Source organism: Dermacentor silvarum, chromosome 2 (assembly GCF_013339745.2).
Source record: "Dermacentor silvarum isolate Dsil-2018 chromosome 2, BIME_Dsil_1.4, whole genome shotgun sequence".
Taxonomy (NCBI): Eukaryota; Metazoa; Arthropoda; class Arachnida; order Ixodida; family Ixodidae; genus Dermacentor; species Dermacentor silvarum.
In genome coordinates this window covers 161,591,419-161,612,869 of record NC_051155.1, presented here as the reverse complement: position 1 = coordinate 161,612,869, position 21,451 = coordinate 161,591,419, and the positions used below count along the sequence as shown (strand labels likewise).

Below are 21,451 nucleotides of genomic sequence, written 5' to 3'. Positions count from 1 at the left end.
CTTCCCCAAATCATTTTTCTCTCTTTTTGACCACGAATCGAGTGCTCAAGAGGAAAGGACAAGGACGAAGCGGATTAACGATACATAAACATTATTCGCGCGAATAGATTCTTCGCATACTCAGATCAGTTTTCTTTCCTGCTATCTAGCTATCCATATATGCCCCCAAAAATATGGGCTGATCCCGAAGATAATGCAGTCTAAAAATGTGGGCCAATACCGGAGGTATTGCAGACTAAAAAAATAACCGGCACAACTAATATATGACTATACAAGTGTGCGAATATCCAAAACGTGTCATGTATGACGCGTTAACTGCAACCGGGCTCCTTTCTCGCCCTTTCCTTTGGGACACGCTGCGCCTCCTGGTGGCGCCGCCGTGAAGAAGTCTGCGACCACCCAGTGGCACATACGCAGTGGCCCAAGTTGTCAAAAAGGTTTTAGAAGAGCGGCACGTAAAAAGTCACGCATACCCACTGGCAGGCATCCGGTGGCCGTATGGGGACGTATCCAGTGACACATATCCATGTTGGCGTCAAAAAGGTTAATTGAAGAGCGACACATACCGACGCGAACGGCCCATATTTTTGGTGGGATAGCTAGACAGCTAGATAACCGGAAAGAAAGCTGGAAGGGCTAAGGAGGCCATTCACAATAAAATATGTGCCGATCGCGAAGTTAGTGAAATATGTGCCGTTCGCGTGGGTATGTGTCACTACTGGGTGACACATACCATACAGAGCTCACCATACATACCATACATACCATACATATCATCATTATCATCAGCCTACATTTATGTCCACTGGAAGACGAAGGCCTGTCCCTGCGATCTCCTATTACCCCTGTCTTGCGCTAGCTGATTCCAACTTGCGGCTGCAAATTTCCTAACTTTATCACCCCACCTAGATTTCTGCCGTCCTCGACTGCGCTTCCCTGCTCTTGGTATCCATTCTGTAACTCTAATGGTCCACCGGTTATCCCTCCTACGCATTACATGGCCTGCCCAGCTCCTTATTTTCCCGCTTAATGTCAACTAAAATATCGGCTATCCCCGTTTGTTCTCTGATCCACACCGCTCTCTTCCTGTCTCTTAACGTTAGGCCTAGCCATTTTTCGTTCCATCGCTCTTTGTGCGGTCCTTAACTTGTTCTCGGGCTTCTTTGTTAACCTCCAAGTTTCTGGGTATGAGCCCCTCTTTAAAGAACCTCTTTGACGCCAACTTGGGTCACTGTGCATGTGCGACTAGGTAAGCGCGAACTTCCCGGCGGCGCCGCCAGAAGGCGCAGCGTGCCCAGAGAGAAGCGCAAGAGAAGAGTGCGACTGCATTGCACGCCTCATACATGATGCTTTTCGGCTATTCGACTCTTGTATAGCCATCGCAGATGATCGAGTTCTGCCCATTTTTTCTATGAAGGTGTGTTACCGCGTTTTCTTCTTTCTCCCCTTCATTGTATTTCGTTCCTTTCTTGTGGCAGGTATCCCTGACAGCCGAAGGAGCAGCATCCGTGTACAGGGGAACGACGCTCAAGATGCGTTGTCCAGGTGTCGTCGTCAATGCTTCCACCGACGTCAGGCAAGTGCCAAATATACAACCAGGCACAGACTTCACTGCGTTTTTTTTTTTTCGGCAGGACGTCTTTCATTGGCTTGTTGCCTTCGCTAAATGTATGGCGGGGCAGAATATAATGTAACGATTACCTAAAAAGATGCATTTACAGAATATTTACGAGCTGCAGGCCAACGGTGCATATAAACAAGATGGCTGCCAAAACCAGTCGTGGGCTGTTCTCACCAGATCGTCTTCTCGGTTGAAAATCCGCTTAGCCTCGATGGGACAGGGAGCGCAGTGAGGCCACATAGGTAGCTTGGAAAAAAAAGAAAACGAATGTGATTGAAAATTTTCGTAGCGCCTGATTCAGTTGCGCCTTTATGGCGATGATGGATGCCGTGCGACACGTTATAAGGTTGAAAAATGAAGTCCCTGTAGGGGGGGGGGGGGAGGAAGAATAGTGATAAAATTTTATCACACAGGGTGAAACGTGCGTTTGTTATGCATAATGCTAGCGATTAAAGAGCTAGCCTAGCTTTTATTGTGATTATGTTATGCACAGACGTTCAACAATGCTTTGTGAATACTGGCCTAGACGTTCCTCTCGCTTTCATTAATGGGCGTCTTAATCCATAAGCTCTCAATCTATGTCCACGGGCTTTATCAAGTCGCGTTGGTCTGCCATGCGATGTTCACGCCTTTTTATAACGTAGGCTAATTTAGTGTGTGTTTGTGTGCGTGTGCATGTGTGTGTTCAAAAACATTCTCGGCGATAACTTGCCCTATTCCGTCCTTCACCGCATTGCGCGCAGCCGAGTGAAGTGGCTCAAGGACGGCGCGCCCGTGAAGGCATCCTCGCGTCGCATCGCCGTCTCAAGGAAGGGGGCGCTGCGGATTCGCAAGATGGACTTCGACGACTCGGGCGTCTACGTCTGCTCGACGGGGACCACCACGGGGCAGCTTATACTCTCCGTGAAGCCGCTCGCGTCGGAGTCTCCGGCGAATGGTACGTGACGGGCACGCTCGACAGCATCTTGGTATTGAACAGCGCAACTTGAGATTAAGCGCCGAGACACAGCGCTGACTTTGAGAACACTTTCCGCTTCCTTTTATTCACCCTGAATGGACAATCTTCAGTGTAGGACGTACAAGCAGGCAATACCTGTGGCAAGCAGGGTTGCAAGCAGGAATCTTGCTCATACCTCTGCCATATCCTGACGATGAAGTCAAGCCACCGAATGGCGATTGCACTTCTAGAGGAAGCCGCCTTGTGCGCATTTAGAAGGACAGAAGGCGCAAGGGATTACATCAGGCACGGGTACTCGTAGCTCGGGTTCAATCTCAAATTTTATTGCTGTAGTAATCTAACATGTGGACACCGTTCTACCTGTGGACACCAGCGATCTATATATAGACACAAAAAAAAACGGAGGACGCTTAAGCTTGGCCTTTACGAGTGGAACGCGATAGCATTCAAAGATCCCTGACTGCTTCTCACGCTTCCCGACAACTGCAGCTTATATGACCGTAATGTTTACCTGCAAACGCTGGCGGCGAACACTATGCACGAAGGCGAGCTTTCTGGTTCTTTTTTTTTCGTTCCCCCCGCACGTCGGGATCCGCCTCTGCCGCGGATACGCGGAGGCGAGCGCCATCTGGAGGGTGTTGCAAGGAACCGAGTGCGCCGCTCCCATTAAGACAGACCTCAAACCGCAGCTGGAAAAGGGGTTTGTGTTTCAGTTTCCGCGTAACAGAATTAATTATGTTGTCTCGTATATTGAAATTACAATCCGGCGCTATCATGTCTGTAGCTTGTGTGTAAGTCGTATGTTACAAATTCTTTAATACATTTTACTTTGAGAAATTCAATTAATTCAGTAGCGCCTATGCGCCACATGGTTTGGGATGATTTTTCTCTGATGGAAAACGCCACCGACGCCGACACCGGATTTTCTGCGATACGGGGTCTTTAACGCTGTGGCGTTATATATAAGGTACGCATGTGCCGCCAGCAATATTAATCACCTAAAGCACAAGAGCAGTTACGTAGCAGTAGCGGTAGTGATGAAAGCAAGGGCGTGTCTTACAGCCATGAATTTAAAACCTATTTAGTGCTTGGCCAGAATGCATCAGTTTTGTTAAATGTGCTGTTTATAAGATTACAGTGGCGGAATCTTTTTTGTCATAGATTATGTGCCCTGATGATAATTTTTGCTTTAATGCAGGTTTCGCCCGGGTGGTAGGCTTACGGTTCGATAAAAATTATGTTGATGCTTTCTTTTTATTAGGTGTGGACCAAGAGACATACAGTACAAAAGACCTGCGAGGAATTGGCGCGAAGCGCCCAAAAGGAGTCGACTTACCCGCCTATATCAATGGTGTCGATGACGCCAAGAACAAGAAGGGACCCAAGGTATTCCGATTTTTTATGACGTTTTTATTTTCGATTAATCAAATTTGCATAAAAGTGCGCATGCAACGTGTGGTCTGTATGCTTCTTTTCGTGTGTGGCCTGCTAAATTGCGTTGAAGTAACAAAATTCATCTTATGTTGTGTTTAGGCTGCATCAGAAAAAAAAGATAGTAAAAGATTAGGGAGATTTTTGTGTTCGATAAAATCCTGGAGCAGAATCCAGAAAGCTTCTCAAAGTTCAATAGCTTGTAATGGGACCGTCAGACGCCTTCGCCAATGATATGCCCTTCACGACTGACTGTAATCTGCTTGTACGAGTCAGTCCTACCTAGCGTAAAAACTGTTTTGTGAATGTGAGCCATGGGCCGGTATAATGTAAGGACTTCTTTCGCGGCATTCTGTTCCTTTACTACTACCGGCAGCTCGCACTACTGATGAATATCGATCAAGAATAGCATTGTTGCAAGAGTCGTCAGGGATGTAGTGGCCCTATACTGCACCAGGGAGGGCAATTCCTGTTCTGATTGAGGCAGTCCCTTGGTGAAGCCCTGTTGGCCTTCCTAACCTGGTTGTACCTGGATTAGCATATCCTCACTAGGTCTCGGAACTTTTTTTTATTTCTTTTCTGGTTTCGGGCGCCACAACGAAACTGAATATGTGGCCTTGGCGAGGGTTCAAACTGAGGAGCTTGGGCACAGACACTCGATGTTATAGCTTACCTCCACGCCACCATGGCCTCTTGATCTTGGGAAGGAAATTTACAGAAGAGTAAAGATAGGTTGCCGCGCATCCGACGAGCATTATCAAACCATAACCATGAGTTTACCACTACCCTTGAAAAGAAAAGTGTATATTCATTGCATTCTACCGATGCTAATATGTGGGGCAGAAAGTCTGAGGTTAACAAAGAAGCTCGAGAACAAGTTAAGGACCGCGCAAAGAGTAATGGAACGAAAAATTTAGGCGCTACGTTAAGAGACTGGAAGAGAGTGGTGTGGATAAGAGAAGAAAAGGCGATAGCCGTGCGATATGGAAAAATGGGGGTGGGCAGGCCATGTAATGCGTCGGGCAGATAACCGGTGGTCTATGAGAGTTACAGAGTGGGCGCCAAGATTAGAGAAGCGCAGTCGAGGACGCCAGAGAATTAAGTGGTATGATGAAATTAGGAAATTAGCAGGCACAATTTGAAATCAGCTAGCGCAAGACGAGTGTAATTAGAGATCATGCAGTGAACATAAAGATAGGCTAGTTATGATGAAAATCGTTGCATTATCCCAGCCTTTATTTTCTTCCTAAAAAATAGAGAAGAAAGCTTTTAGAAAAAACATTCTCTTGAGATGGCCTGCATAAGTATCGGTAGCGTTCGAACCTTCATATCAACAACCTGTTAAGGAATGTGCCTTAGGGGCTCCTAACTTCAGAACGGGACACTTGAACTGCTGCACGGCGATCGGATTGTCAACGTTAGGCGTAAGAAAACTGTGGATGACCTCTCAACCATAACCGAAAAAAAAAAAAAGATCAGGCCAGGCCTGTTCTGTCATTGTAATCGAAGAGTGCCGAGACAAAACATTAGTTGCTTTAAAAACTTCTGCTAAAATATTGTAAGCTTCAAATGCAGTAGTGCAATAGCATACAGGAGGTGGTTACTAAAGAAATAAGTATTCGCACAGGATGTAAAATTATCAGCCGTCATGCAGTTATTTCGCACATACCTCCCCAGCCATCTGTTGGACCATTATTCCTCACTGGACCCGTTCTGTTCTGATTTGTTCGCAAATATTATTGAAGGAAAGAAAAAAGGAGTGTGAATTGATAAATGGTTATGTGGAGCAATTATTATTATTTTTTAAATGAAATGCGTTGTATCACGAAAGGGACGAGTGCTCATTATTGTAAATAATCTGTGTTGAAAGATGTGAAATCGAAGAGCCAATTTTCACGAAGGCTTTGTAGAAAACATTATCGATTATCGAATAAAGTTATCACCCAACTTCGTACTCTCCCTCAGCACGCATATTTCAAAAATATAAAGCTCTGTATAGAAGGACCCTGTACTTAGGTTGCTCCGTTCAGGATTACCCGCCGTGGTTGCTCAGTGGCTATGGTGTTGGGCTGCTGAGCACGAGGTCGCGGGATCTAATCCCGGCCACGGCGGCCGCATTTCGATGGGGGCGAAATGTGAAAACACCCGTGTACTTAGATTTAGGTGCACCTTAAAAAACCCCAGGTGGTCCAAACTTCCGGAGTCCCCCACTACGGCGTGCCTCATAATCATATCGTGGTTTTGGCACGTAAAACCCCATAATTTAATCTTTTTTCCGTTCAGGATTAAAATGCGCAGAACAACGTCGATTAATTATAGGCGCACAAACACCCTGCCGAGGTCGTCGAATATAAGGAAGGCAGTTTTCTTTTTTTTTTTCCCCTCGCAGTAAAGTACCCATGTTCTTTGCGAAGTGGATGCCTTTGCCGAGACAAGTGTTTCTGGAAATAATGAAATTAACACGATCCCGGAGAGAAGATCTTACAATCAAACGAGATTTGCATGCATTACCATATAAACACATGCTTACATGTGCTGTGTTGCATGAAACATGTGTGCTTCAATATCCCGATTTTATTGTCTTAAACGAAAGTAATAATAAATACAACAGCCAGGATTCTGCAATCAGGAAGATTCTAACCTTTTTTTTTCGTAAGGCAACATATAAACATGGCAGTTACCGGAAACACATCGACAAAAATTCAGAAACCCTTTTATTCCCCTCGTTCATGTTATTGCAAGATCTTAATTCCTTCCACTGGGAGCGTCATAGCGCATTCAGCGGAGCAACTGCATGAGACAGCCACCAGATTCTCACGTTTAAAAAGAAAAAAGGCCACGCAGCACGTAACCAGAATGGTAGAACCTGTGTGTCAGTTTTTGTGCTTTAATTTTATTCAGAAAGAGTGCAGTATTGCCGCGATGGTTGTGGTGGCGTTGGGGCTGGTGGCGATTGTGAAGCAGCTTAGACGATCTGCTTGAATGATTTCGCGTGGCCTATTTAGAAAAGGGGGCGAAGAAGAGAGAGATACGAATAGCTCTGGCTCACTACGGAAGCCTAACATGCCAAGCTTTGTATAGTGATTCAAGTGCAGCACCCGAATTCCTTTCAGGAAGAGCCCAGCCCGGCTTTTGCCTCACCTTCTCGTCGCTTTTATGCCTGACAGTGAGTTACGGTGACTTCCATCAGCGTTTAAATAATAGACGCTCATAGCTTACAAGTTGTCAGCTGTAAGACTAACATACATCGCCACCAACATTACTTCTGTAGCTTCCACTAGCACCTTCACCACCAGGGAACCTTCTCACCGCCAGGAGTGCATTGAGGCTTTGGAAATACTACTCAAGGCACGCTTTGCGGCTTTTGGACCCGTTGTGGTCATGCTAGCGTTCATCCGGAAACTCTGAATGCCGGTACTGGCGCGCGATTTACCGAGCAGCTTCTCGAGTGCACCGTTCTCCCGCTTCGAACCACAGGACCGCGACGGCCGGGTGATCCACGAGGTCAAGGGTACGCTCGAGGACCCGACGGCGCGGTCGGGAGCGGCGAGCCACCACGGAGGCGCCACCATCCCTAGCATCCAGACGCTGCTCTCGGACTTCCACAAGAGGCTGGGCGGAGGCAGCCGTAAGCAACGTTCGGCTTTCGAGATCATCTTGTCTGGCAAAATCCTGGTCTTGCAAGCCCGTCTTCCAGCTGGGCACCTAATGCTGCAACCGCGATTTTGCCGGCAGTCTTTGAGAAGGGCAGATGCACAGTAGCTGAATAATTGTATTTTTTTTTCTCGCGTTTTTTTTTTCTGCTCGCACGTGCTGTTAAACTCGGAAAGAAAAGGCATCCAGAAATGAAGAAAAGATCTGCTAATTCTGTACCAAGGAAAATCACCGATGTGAAACAACTGCGAAGTAAAATCACCAATGTAGAGCGCCAATGAAAACAAATGAAGCCAGCGATGAAAACAATGATCGTAGCAGGCCGCAGTGGCTAGGCGGGGTGAGGCGACACGTACTCGTTGTTGACGACGTTTTCAACTATGATTTGAACAATTCCTAGTTTGTCTGACACATTACATCAGAACTTTAGTGTTGTCAGTCTATAAGGGACCAATATATACCCCAGTAAGCCGCACTGCTAAGTTAGTAAGACTGCATATAAAGCATCCATTTAGGACACCGAAAGGCCATGAACATAAAATTTGTCAGAGGGGGCGGTGCAAATGGATAAGTGGCTGGCGAAGTCCCGTGAGGTAAGTTCCACCATTAATGAACGCCCTCTCGCTGCCTGTCATCTGCAACTCACAGACCAAGCGAAGCCCGAAACCCTGGCATCGGAGGACGACGACGACGCCCTGATGCACAACAGCTACGTCCTTGGTCGGGGCAATGCGGACAGCCTGCAGTTCGAGTGGGAGACCACGCCTTGGTCCCTCTGCTCCCAAACGTGCGGAGGAGGTGGACTACAGGTTGGTGTTGCACGCGTGTCACCGGGCTATATTATCTTTATCTGACAAAAGTAGCGACCAAAAAGCAACAACCATGTGGAGCGTATTTGCGGCGTATTTAGTGCGTGCTGTCGCGTGGCGTCGGTGCATACATTTTACGCTGCCGAGTGACCACGCTTAACTAACGTCCTAAATGTGTTCCATGCAAAACGAGTTGTATTCCACTATAGCGAAATGTGCACATGATAGAACAGATTCCAAATGGGTTGTATTTTGACAACGATAACAGCGACGTTACAATGCAGCATTAAATGAATGGTGGGGAATCGCCTGCGCTGAAAATGCGTCTTAAGTGGGTGGCTGCTTAATGGAACCTACTGCCATCAAAAAACTTGTTGACACTGCTTATTGACGCCTCAGTGTGTTTTCTTTCTTCACCTGATACAAATATGTTAGATGGCTCCAGGGAATATAGGGCCAGTAAACGTACCTCAGGATATTTCCTTAGCGAGGTTGAAGAGAGCTTGTCACACGCGAATTTTTTTATTCAAAAATGGTATTCTGCCTTTTGAGATACTGTGTCACTGAATAAAGGTCGTTAGGCGTCGTCAACAGCGAAATGCTTGTTAGAGCTGTGGGTACTCCGCACTGCTAAACATTCTTGAAGAAAAGCTTCTGAGACAGCTCGACTAACAACAGTGGCCGCACGAGATAGTACGTCAAATGCTCAGATTCTGGCTTTACTTGAGTAATAGGTTAGTGGAATCATCTTGTATTCAGTACGCTGTTTATTGCACGATGCATAATCCTTTTATCGCTAATTCCTTTAATAAAGAGTATAAACAGTATTTTTCTTTCCCTTTGATGTTAAGTAAATAACAAGTGAACTAGTCGCGAACGCAGTGCCGAACAAACGCTAACACAAGGTAGAAAAGCCACTAGTATGTTCCAGCGATTTAACTACAGATTCAAAGCAAGTAGAATACAGAAAAAGCCACCGATTAAGAACGCGGATGCGAACCCAGCACGCAGCAGTGGATGCGGATGTCCTCCGTCCTTGTTTTATAGAGTTCCGCATATGAGATTTTTCGCACTTAAAAATCTGCTCTATTGAGACACATCGCATTTCACCCAACGGTTGAGAAACTGTCATTGCTTATTAAAAAAAATTGTACAGACTATTATCATTCGTATCTCTTCTGCTATACCTGCAACCACGAACACCGTATGCTGTCACGGCAAGCTTACTTTTCCGCATTAAACGTGTTTTAACGGCGAAGCATCATAGGTGGCCTCAGGGTGCTGGGAGTTGGGAAAATGGAAGATGTAGGCCATAGTTGTCCGGCTCCGAATGCAATATTGGCAAATGGCACTTTAGCAACATGAGCAACGCAAAAGTGTTTATGCGAGTAGTGAGGTCAGCCGTCACTTCATAATCAGTCACTTCATAACGTCTAAATCTTGATCACATTCACACGGAATTATTATAAGATGCAGCTTGATGAAAGCGACTCTCGGTGATCCAGATTATCAAATGAAGCTTGAGGAAGTTACAACTGAAAACTATTATTAATCATTTCGTACGCTAATAATAGAAATCTGGATGATACGGCAGTAACACGGAAATATTGGTGAAAATGCCGCCTGTTACAATATCTTTATTCTATGTGTGATGTTTCTGTTGTTTTTTTTTTTCTTTGGTTAACATCTGTAAAAGGAGGGTCGGAGGTCGTTGGAAAATTATGTTTAAATGTGAGCTGCTCTATACGTCTCGTCGCAGGTACGTGTGGCACAATGCATGGTTCGCCTGCACAACGTATCGCAGACCGTGGACAACACGCTGTGCGTGGACGCCGGCATGGAGGCGCCGCTGATAATCCAGAGCTGCGGCATCGACAGCTGTCCGCGTTGGGTAGCGGGCCCCTGGACGGATGTAAGTGTTTTGCTTCAGAATAGGTACCAGGGCTGAAACCCTCCGACGCGTTTCAAAACGACCGATGAGGCATTGCAAGTGAGCCAGCAGTAACTCAACAGCAGGACGTCCTTCCAGAGGACCTCGTTTGTGGCCTCGCTAAAACGTGGAGCAAGTATGCTGGAGGTCGAAGTCTGCGGTGGCTCTTGAGAGAAATACTGCAAGTTCATTTAGAGCAGTGTGGAAAGTTAAAGCACTGTCCTGGTGGATGCCTTTCGCGGTTTCAGAGAACGTTGTTTCTGAAACCGAAACGTTTACGACGGGCCCGTAAAGCAGCACGGTGACGCTGTTTTTCTCGGCATGCAGTGCACGAAGGGCCACTGCCTGGGCCTCAGCCGTGCAGTCCAAGAGCGGCCGGTGAGCTGTCGACTGGCCAACGACACCATCGTAGAGGACAAGCACTGCGATATCTCAATTAGGCCTCAGGATCAGCAGGAGTGCTTCAGCGAACTCTGCAGAGGCGTCTGGAAGGTCGGCGAGTGGTCGGAGGTAAAGTGACTTGCCAGTTACTTCGATGCTTAAGCGATCGACAATGGTCGAACAAGGCATGCCTCAAGCTAGAGCCAACGTTTCGACAAGGGTACTTTCGGCGAATTCCACTGTTGAAACGTTGGCTGCAGCTTGAGGTATCTCTTGTTCGACGACCGTTGATCACTTACTGTATTCATTTTCTTGTGAGTCTCTATTTTGTTTGGATCTCAGTGTTTATAGGTGATACGCACCTTCACTGTAAATTCAATTTGTTAAATTGCCATTGTCAGCCAAGTTTCTTTCTATTAGTCAACGGTTTTGCTATTCGCGACGCGCTAACGACAAGAACATCCCCTTATTTCCAATTAAAAGTATTCAAAGGTTTAACCAAGGAGTTCGCACAGTAAAATATATCATTGTTCGCGTTTCAAGATATTTTGTTGCTAGTTTGAAGAGACTGCCAAACGTTACGTATAGATAACGGTGCTTTCAATGACACTGTTCACAGTCTCGTTATTTCTTACAAGGTATAAACGAAAAAAGAAAATAGAAACGGACATGCCCTGGTCATTCTTTTAAAAGAACCACTACCAATATTGATTAAACTATTAGGCTTAACGACCATAAGCTGAATATTAGACTATTAGGGACGTCATATGTAGAGTGAAGGGCCCCGGCTTAATTCTGGCCACTGGGGTTGTTTAACGTTCACGCAAAGCGAGATGCATGAGCGATTTCTTTTATCGCTCACATCAAAATATGTCCATTGCGGCAAGGGTCAAATATGAAAATAGACGAAGAACAAGCGCATTGACGATTGTTTAACGAATTGAAGTTGTTTTTGTTGATGGCCAGAGATTGTGTAACCTTCTTCTGTCCTTACATGTACTTAATGCAACGTATGTGTAATCCCAGCCGCAGGCGGAATGTGAGAACCATGGTGTACTTAGTTTAGATGCTTGTAAAAAAGCTGGCAGACCAACGCGGTGAAAATTAATCCATCTCTCAACACTGCATCTCATAGCACGCAAGTTAAGCGGCACATTAGGCCCCGTAAATCAATCTGCTATAGCCTGTGTCATTGTCTGTTTTCTTGTTCTGTTTTCCCAGTGCACAGCGACATGCGGAGAGAGTGGTTTCCGCACGCGTATTCTGCGCTGCGTGTGGTACGGCACAGACAAGCCTGCCGGAGACTCGTGTCGGAGTCACGACCGACCCGAAGTGCTCCAAGGATGCAAGGCTCAGCCGTGCGATGCAGCTAGTGAGTGACGCTTATTACTTACTTAGCTGATTCGGTACACGTGCCAAGTTTCGTCAATTGCGTAGGAGAAACAGAGCTCTCGCGAGAGCAATTAGTCACTTAAGCTGGATTCGAACGGCTGCACGAATTGCTGATTCCATCCGCAGCCAAGCGTGACGCACGTGCCTGAACTGATGCGAATAGCAGCTCGTCTGCGGTGAGGATTACTAGAAAATTACATGCGATCAAAATGCCAAACAACGGGGTGTAAACTGGAGGGCTATTCGGCCGTGTATTATTGACGGGTTTTCGGCGGACGTGATCTATTATTATTATTATTTGATTTGAAAACATATACATAAGAAAGAGAAAGCGAGAAGCAAGGCTGGCAACTGCCACCAGAAGGGGCACAACGCCTGCCTACTCTTCGGACGTGATCTATGGCATATGATTAACAGCAGCACGGCGCACTAGATTTATAGCTCTCTGTAGACAGTGCGTACTACGTTTTCTCCGTTATTCTCAATATACCATAGTGTAAAGACCGATGAAGCAGTGCGCCTACAAGTGCGTTTGCGCCGTGCACCGTAGGCCGATAGTTCAAGACTACTTTGAGCATGCCTCACCAGATGCGCTGGTTGCTGCTAGTCGTGCTTCTTGCTGAGCAGTCGACTTTTTGACTGTGCCCTTTTAGCAACAATTCCACCGTACACTAGACGAGCGTCATAGTTATGAAGGGTACACTTGAACGTGTGGCTCATTCGAGTGACCCAACGGATCACTACAATTTCTCTGACGTAAAGAACTCGCCAACACTCACTTTGTTCTTAGAGTGCTTAAGCACGCGTGTCACTGACATTATATTCATGCGTTTTCTCTCTTCTCTTTTCCTTTTTGCCTCGCCCCTTTCCAAGCAGGGCAAAACTGCGAAGACCACTCACGCAACTGCCAAATGATCCGCCAGTTTCGCATGTGTCACATGAAGAACTACCACTGATCTCTGCTGCGCCACCTGCGAACGCAGCTAGAAACTTCTTCTTCAGGTTCCGCCTTTGGACGGCTGCCGCGCTTCGATGCCGGCTCCGCCAGCACCTTGGCCTTGTCGAAGCAGTTGGCCAAAGCGTCGCTGTCCATCACCGCTTGGTCAACCACCGAGACCGACCGCAGTGGCACTATCGTCGTCGTCGTCGTCGCGTTTATGTTTGTCCCTCCAGCTGCCGCCGACAGATGATGACACTGGCTGAGATGTAGCGTCCCGTGACGATGTTTCGTGGAAAGCTTCCCCCAGTGTGTGTTCCGTGAGAGAAGTTAAGATGTGGTGTGGCGAGATAAAGGCGCCGCAGGTTTCAGAACGCGTTTGAAGCAGCGCGCGTTATAGCGATGGCTGCGCGATTTCATCTGTTGCGTAGAGAAGTTTTGTTCCGCTTTCGTGGCCGGTTTACGGCGGATGCGGTGGTGACGGGATGCCCGAAACGATGTTGACAGCTGGGCTGCCATTCCCGTCTGTCGAGCCGTCACCGTCTCCGGGCGAATCAGCCGAAGGAGAGATTCTACGGCACAGTGCAGCACCCTGCTGTAGACAGTCACATCTTTCGCACTGAGTAAGTGTAATGTTGTTCACCTTGTAGCAATGTTATAGTCTCAAGCTGAAGAAGAAAATGCCGCTGAAAACGAGTAACTAAATCTTTAAGGGTGCTTGTTAGGGCTATTACGCTGACATATTCAGGTAAATGGGGTGTAGTCGAGTGTCAGATCCGTCAGCCCCTTCGGGAAGAATTCGGTACCTAGGCGTACTCGAGTAGCCGAAATCTTGCAGGCGTTGGCTTTAAATAGGCTTTTTCTTTATTTTTATTTTGTCGGTGGTTTTGTTTTGGTGTGCAAATTCTAAGGTCACGCGCGAATTCCAAGGTAACTAGATCATCTAGACGTGACTGCCTGTTTCTCTGAATAATATGAGAAGCACCGAAGCAGCCGAACTTTCCCCGTTCGACTACAGACCTCTGATACTCGTTTAAAGGCAGCATGCGCACGGTCTCCTGGCGGATGGCTGTACGTCGAAAGGATGGGCGGGGCAAGCAATCACGACAGCAAACTCGGAGTGTAATTAAAACGAGGTTTCTCAAAATCATTAGTATTAGTCACCTTGGCGTTGTTCTATGGCGCAAGTTTGATTTTGTTTTGCAAAATCAATGCGGCACCACTACTGTACAGACATATTATTTCGCTACGTTTTTTTTTCCTTTTGTAGTCCTTTATTATACTCTTGGTACAGTGTGAGTTATCGGATCTTTAATAGTGGTCTGACGACTAGAGATAGCGGGATGGCGAAATGACGAGCAGCCAGTCCATCATGTGGGTAGTTAGGTGTAGTACACATATGTGGCACCGCCGCTTATACCACTGCGCATAATCCCCGTCACGCAAACGTGAAGTCGGGAAGCAATGTCAAGTTCATGTTTTTTCTTGAATCTTGACGTCCAGTTGGCGTGCAGCCCGCCAGAAAGAGAGAGAACCGTGCCACTTTTTGAGCGGCATACTTCTTCAGAATGAAGCAAAATTGAAACGTTGCTACTGGTGCTGTACTTCGTATTAAGTTCGTCCTACAGAAATGTGTCCGCATGCCAGCCAAAAATTTCGCCTTTTTAGGTCTTACTCCCTAATCTTTATGGAATACATAAATATTCCGTGCGAAGTCCACATGATTTCTTATGAATGCTACGAACAACATGTCGAGTTACACCGCCGCATGCAAAACGTTTCAGTAAGGCGATATGTATTCTCACCTCTCAGTCGAAGTTGTCAGTGCTGCGTACGTTTGTGCCATAGGCGATATGTATTGCGTTTTATGTGCGAAGTCTTGCTGTGTTGGACGACCGATGTGGAGAGTTAACTACATTTTGTTTTGTATAAATGCACTGCCATAACATTCCTTGGAGTAGAATATACTGAAGTCCCTTCAATCAAGAAATGTTTGGCACAGAACGAACAACAGGCAAACAATTCCGATTGCAGGTTAGCGCTCTACTTTCGATGTTTGCAGATGCCTAAGATTGTACTGGTGATTATATTTGTTCAAAACAGCACTTTTGGGTTCACGAGGCGCGCCTAGATTAATAGCTTTATTAAGGAGGGAACGTTATCCTATTTCCTCGTGTGAATGTTAGATCGTAACTGCTTTGTGAGAGTTCCAGTGCAACGCTTAGAAATGCCGTTATTGAGGAGTGAATTATGTTTTAGTTGATGCTAATTGCTACCTCGTTCAACTGAACGAGTTGCAAGGTAGGCACGTGTCATTGTTTACACCGAAAAATTACACCATTGCAATAATACATCGTTTTGTTACAAAGTGATTTTATGATGATTTTATCTTTTCTCGAATAGCACATCTCATGCATTGTACTATAGTGTAGCGCAACTTAAGAATCATTAACCCTGTTCAGAAAACTGGTGTTGAATTTTGTATACGTGTATGTTTGTTGAATGTTACGTCCCCTGTCGGGGGACACTACTCCTCGAGAAGAAAACGGGTTTATGTGACACGAGAACACTTCGAAACATTTCGAGCTTTCGTGTCTCCTACACTGCATTTTTGTTTAGTCATGCATCCTGGTTAGGTCATTTTCCTGTTCTTTCTGTCTTCTGTTTCGATTCGTCATTGTTTATTTCCTCGTACACACCGAGAAGGCGATGCTCTCGTCTAAAGGATTGCGTTTTATTTGAAATGAAAAAAATATATAGAGTGTGTTCAACTTACTGGGGTGACTGGCCCTGTAGCACACAGATATCCACGTGCCACGTGAATTATGCCATTGAAATCAAAGATAAAGTTGATCAAATTGTTATTGCCCTTGTACTTACTCTATTTGACTTGCTGCAAAATCCGTCATATGTCGAGTTTCAAGCTGGCAGTAAATTTCCTCGTTCAAGTGGCACCCATGTTTGTCACACCACAGTTAGAAACCTATTTCTCTGGTAGTATAGCGTCAACTATTCAGCTGGAAGTTGTTTAAGCCATTTAAACGTTTGGTTTTATGAGCGCAGATATGGCAGTCTCGTCATACTTGCAGTGATGAGGTTTCGAGGATCAAAGGCGCGACTCACGGCCAGAAAATGCAAAACGGAAATGTGCACGTTGACCACGAAAAAGTGATTTGAGGAAAGCGAATTTCTTAGGCTCTCAAGTAGGGTCACTGTAATATTGCGGAAACGGCCACGATACTGGTCCTTGATCACAGTTATTGTGACTTCGACGCATACTCTGCATCCTGGTACCGTGTGTTTCTATAGCATAAATAATTAGGCCTCAAATGGCTCTGTTTTCCTCTCGCGTTTAGCCACATGGACCTGAAATGCTCTTAGACATGTGAACGAAAATATGAGCCGATTTTGCGAAAATACCTCTAAGATGGTGAGCACTGCATCATCAGCTCATGGAATTTTATTGCGTTCTGCGCCGGCTTACGTACTTTCACTTCGAACAAATCTGTGTGGTGCCTACTGTGTATAGCTGAATGCAGCAGTATATTCATATTGTTACCTGTCTCGCTAGGGCACTCTAGATCACTGTAGCTAGGTGTCTCATAAGGTTGTGTCAAATATTTGGTAATGAAAGCTTCGTGAACATTAACAGCTGGTTGTCACATAAGATAATAGAAAATGGCATCTGTTTTCACAGACACTTAGTCAAAAACTGTTTCATTGTAGTGTCACTTGTGCATATTTTCGTTCATTATGATTGTCTGCACGTTTCACTGGGAAAATCTCGAAGGGAAGGGCTCAAATGTTTCACAGTGCACTACTTTACTCTATGTAAATGTTTGACGCTTGAAGTAACCACGAAGGGCTGAGTGGCATTTTTTAGGTGGAATGAAAGAGGCATATCGGTGAAACCATGAAAGCTGCCTTCAATCATGAATGATGCTTGGTCGGTGGTCATACCTAAACTCAGCTAATAGCTTTGCCCCGTTTTTTTTTAATTTTGGCAAATGCTACCAGCCTGTCATGAGTAGCGTATGTAGAATTTCATTCCTGCAGTTGTTTCAGGAGGTACGTGATGCCATAATTTTGCTGTAAACATTCCCCGTTGAGGTTGCTCTTGCGAGAACTAAAGCAGGATAAACGAAATCGCCAACATCGCTGAGATGAGCCTGCATTCCATTTGTGCATTGGTTCTCTTGCGAGAACTAAACGCACAGTCCACAAGCCTTCGGGCATGTTTTAAGAGCGTGCACTACACGAACAGCTCCGTTCTCGTGTTCCTATTTTGCTTAGGAGCGGAAGGGAATTCGGAGGAAGGCTTTCGTCTTGCTCCATGACAGCACGTGCGCAATAAGAAAGCGTTCTTCTCATGGTGACTGCTGGCCGCATCTATTCCTTCGGAGCGTAATTGGATAACGCACAATATATATCGTGCCAGCAAAGTGCTGCGTAATATTGGCACATTTGTCACGGTCAGTGTTCGCATCTCTGTTATGCTGTATTACTGTGGTAACTGCACTGAGATTTGAGTTCCCAATGTTTTCTTCAGCTTCAGTCAGTTCCGTTGATGTGGGACGAAAAATGGTGTTGCGAAGAAGCCAGTGATGAAAGTTTCCAACATTTAACTCAACTGAGTGTTGTGAATTTGTCCCGCGCCTCTCGGGACTCGGTAGGTTCAAGATCACCAAACCTTTTGGCCCAAAGTTCATTTGCCACAAGACAAAAAAATAAAAAAGACTAAAAAGGAAACACGGTAAAACCATAAAAAAGTTCAATTGCACAGCTTACTGCGCAATTGAACGCATGCTGCCCAAAGAAACAAATAATATACGCACTGTTCAAGTAAAAATCAAGGACTAATAATTTTTGGGGGGCTTGACTAGTTACAGCAGGTAGAGGTGCAGGCCGGGTGCGGCTCGTTTGAGGCAACTGCGACTTGAGACAGGGTATACATATCATTTTCGGTTTACGTCCACTTCTGTTAGATGCGCAGGTACCTGCATTCACGACTGCTGTCTGAAACTTGAGTCATGATTTCTTGGTCGATTTGGCCTGTTGGAATTTCGTGGCAAAATTCTCGAAGAAGGCAGAAAGCTGGTGTTTCATTTTTAGCGCCTAGTGCGAAAAACGTAGACGATTCATTAATGCTCATTTTCTTGGCAACGCAGCAACACAATGATTGGTCGTTTACCCCGGAGTGTGCTGACAAACGTGCGCCTGAAATCAAGCGCGAGTAATTTGCCTAAGATAGTGTTTTGTTTTTATCTCCTGTGTGGTGTGACTGTGGATGTGATAGCTAAGGCTTATGGTTACACGTTAACTAGTTCTTCATTTTTGTGCACCTGCGAATAACTGAGCACACCGTGCTGCCTCCAACTCATTCAATAATGCATTGCGACTGGTGATTGCCTTCCTTGGTATTACTTACAGGAAATTTGACGCCAAGGAAAGAAAAAAAAATTAAGCTCTGGTTGTTTGGATGCTTGAAAGATTTCCGAGTGCTTACGTATAGCAAAGGATGTGTAGTCGGTTCTTTGCAGGAGACGTCATTTATTACCCAGAACAGCAGTGAGGTAGCATTTTTTATGTGTATATTTCAGAATGAGCGCTTGTGCAGTCGCTGTTTGCCCAGACTATTAACGTGTTTCTGAAAACTACAGAGAATGCACGCTTAAGCATGTTACTGTGTCGTGGCACCTTGCGGTAAGTTACGTGCACGATTGATAAAAAGTGCAAGCAAAGTACTATTAACAGTGTGCGTGAATCTTTATTTTGATTAATTTCTTGCTTCTGCGCGCACGGTTTGCCAAGGCTGACTTTTCTGTATTATAGAATTAGATGACAGTGCTTAGTAAGATGACAGTGCTTAGCAAGTGAGCACGCTTTCGCGCATTCCCACAGACAATTGAAAACAGCAGAGTACTCCCGTCGACAAGATGGAAGGCTAGTTATCATCTACATTTAGCTAAGGGAAGCAAACAAACGGGATGAGCATGATGTATTGCTGTCAATAGAATTACATTATCAATGTTCACAACATGTTTATTTCATCTACAGGGGGAGGAAAGTAGCACTTCAACCAGGGCCAATGTGTTCCCAATGTTTACCACATTGGTTCTACATTTGGCCACGTTGGATTTGCATTCGACCTACATTGGCTGTTTTCTGTGGCGCGTAGCAAAAAAGACGTGTAAACGGGATGTCAGGATCCGTTTTAATTTCAACTCACGCCTGCGCGAGATTGCCTTGCACGTTCAATACGGAGAGTCGTGAAGTCCATTTCCTCGAATGTATCAGTGTCAATTTGTTTTCCTTCCTCTGCTGTGTAGATAATGCAGCAGATATTAGAACAACAGAAAGTTGAGAAAACCGGTACGGAAGACAGGAAGCATACAAAATTAAGTCCGCATTCTCAGCCTTTCTGCCGTTTTAGGTTCAACTTCTAGTGAACTCTCAGTGCCTGCTACTTCTTTTCCAAACTACCTGACGAATCCCACAGCTTCGCCAAAGGCGTTCGCGTTGCCCTTTTCACTCCTTGCGTGTCGTATTTTTGTACGCGTGCCTGCTTCAAATCATGCGTAAGATTTTGTATTTTCTTTTCGGTACCATTGCGATACCAAAAAGTATCGCAATGGGTCTGAGAAACGACCCGTTGTTTTTTTTTCCCTTCTATCTCGCTCTTCTGCGCGTTTATCTTTAGCTCGATACATTACTCGATATTACCCTTTTTTACTCATAAGAGTCAAACTGTTGTAGATAATATTTAATAGCACATGCTCTCGCCTCGCTCGCTCATTGTCCCTTCTTTTCCAGCTGTCGTCCGGTCTTCAAGCGAACACTAGTACCAAACCTGACTTCCCATTTTTGAGTTACAAATGAAGTTAATCATGTTGTTAAGCACGATGAACTGTCTCCACTGGACAAATGTCATGGCACCCATGATGTGCAGCAGCTGTCACGTGACAGCTGTGCAATGCTCTGTAACATAAAACTCACGTGTGTTCACTTGAAAGTATACGAAGAGCCGCCTGTTGAGAAGGCGTCACAGAGAGCTATTCCCCCGAGGTGTGTATGAAAGTTCACTACAAGAGCAATAAGTTTTTTTCTGTGTGTGTGTGTGTCTGTGTGACATGTTATTTATGATCTCGTAGTGCCAATAAATTATGACCTAGAAAAACTGAGTTGTCTTGTATATTTCAGCCCGTGTACGTAAAATTGTAGAAAAATCCATCATAACGTATTACTTACGAGTAATACACAACAAATGGTTGTATTACTCCTCAGTCCTCAACGGTCTTCCGCAATTATGTGGCGAGCCGGATGACATGTGTTGCTAAACTTTTAGCTTTGTGCCCAACAGAGGCGAGAACTGTGTCTTAAGTTTATTAGTATTATTTGATATAAAATCACACATTACAATGACCGTAAAAATAGGGAGGGAGCAGGTTGGCAATTTCCATCAAGAGGGGCACAACGCCGGTCTGCTGCGTAAGAAGGAGTGGCTACAAAAACACGTTGAAGATAGGAAGAAGGGGAGTGGAGACAAAAAACGAAACCAAGATGACGGGCCATTAAGACTAGTGAAACAACGACAAATAATGCTGTGCGCCAGTAGGAGCAAAGCAAACGCGCAGGGACACTAAAACATAGAACAAACATTCACTAACCATCGACGATGATTCTCAGTGTAAGTGAATAGCCGGAACGCACAGACGAAAAAACGAGCGAGCGAGCGATAATAGTCCCTCCCCCTTCCTGCTCTTCCCTCGGTTGCCCGAGCTAACGCGCCCTTTCCCTCAGCGCCTTCCCGTGACGAACCAATGAGCGAGTGAGCTAGCGACAGCGTCCCCTCCTCCTCCTTCCCGCCTCTCCCGGCAAGTCAGTTGCGCGAGAGCTCACGCGCGACGGTCCTATCTAATCATAAACCTATCTAAGCCTATACACCTAATTGGATAACCTGTGGGAAGTAGAGCTGCAGTGCTTCGGCATACTTTAACATAAAGCTCAAACTGTCTCAAAAGCACGTGTCGGTAATACCATGCATGCCTTCCAGTCTTGTGCAGTACAGAAGGCGGTGCACTCGATGATATGGGTTACGCACGTGCACGGAGAGCATGGCAACCGGTAAATTGCCCATCAATAAGTATTTGTTATAAAAGGAAATTCTGCACATGGTGCCTGAGTGACAAAAAAAAAGAGAAAAAAGAAACTTGTAGGAATATTTTGTGCCATCGCAAGTCACACATTTACGCTGCCTTCCGCACACGGAGTACTTCCGCATAACCAATCAATGTACCTTTCTCGAAGCACGAAGAAATATACCACGGGCATGCCAGAC

General features: G+C 45.6%; 1 protein-coding gene across 1 annotated transcript in view; it reads left to right on the top strand.

Moving 5' to 3' along the window:
- The window catches only part of LOC119441981 (ADAMTS-like protein 1), a 243,596-nt gene extending 223,311 nt beyond the window's left edge, over positions 1 to 20,285 (top strand). The window contains exons 15-23 of the mRNA XM_037706665.2: positions 1,479 to 1,576; positions 2,365 to 2,558; positions 3,841 to 3,965; positions 7,488 to 7,638; positions 8,313 to 8,473; positions 10,233 to 10,385; positions 10,731 to 10,913; positions 12,006 to 12,156; positions 13,053 to 20,285. Of these exons, the coding sequence (XP_037562593.1) occupies positions 1,479 to 1,576; positions 2,365 to 2,558; positions 3,841 to 3,965; positions 7,488 to 7,638; positions 8,313 to 8,473; positions 10,233 to 10,385; positions 10,731 to 10,913; positions 12,006 to 12,156; positions 13,053 to 13,132 (1,296 nt within the window). The 3' untranslated portion in view covers positions 13,133 to 20,285. The remainder of the gene's footprint in view (positions 1 to 1,478; positions 1,577 to 2,364; positions 2,559 to 3,840; positions 3,966 to 7,487; positions 7,639 to 8,312; positions 8,474 to 10,232; positions 10,386 to 10,730; positions 10,914 to 12,005; positions 12,157 to 13,052) is intronic.
- The last annotated feature ends 1,166 nt before the right edge of the window (positions 20,286 to 21,451 follow it).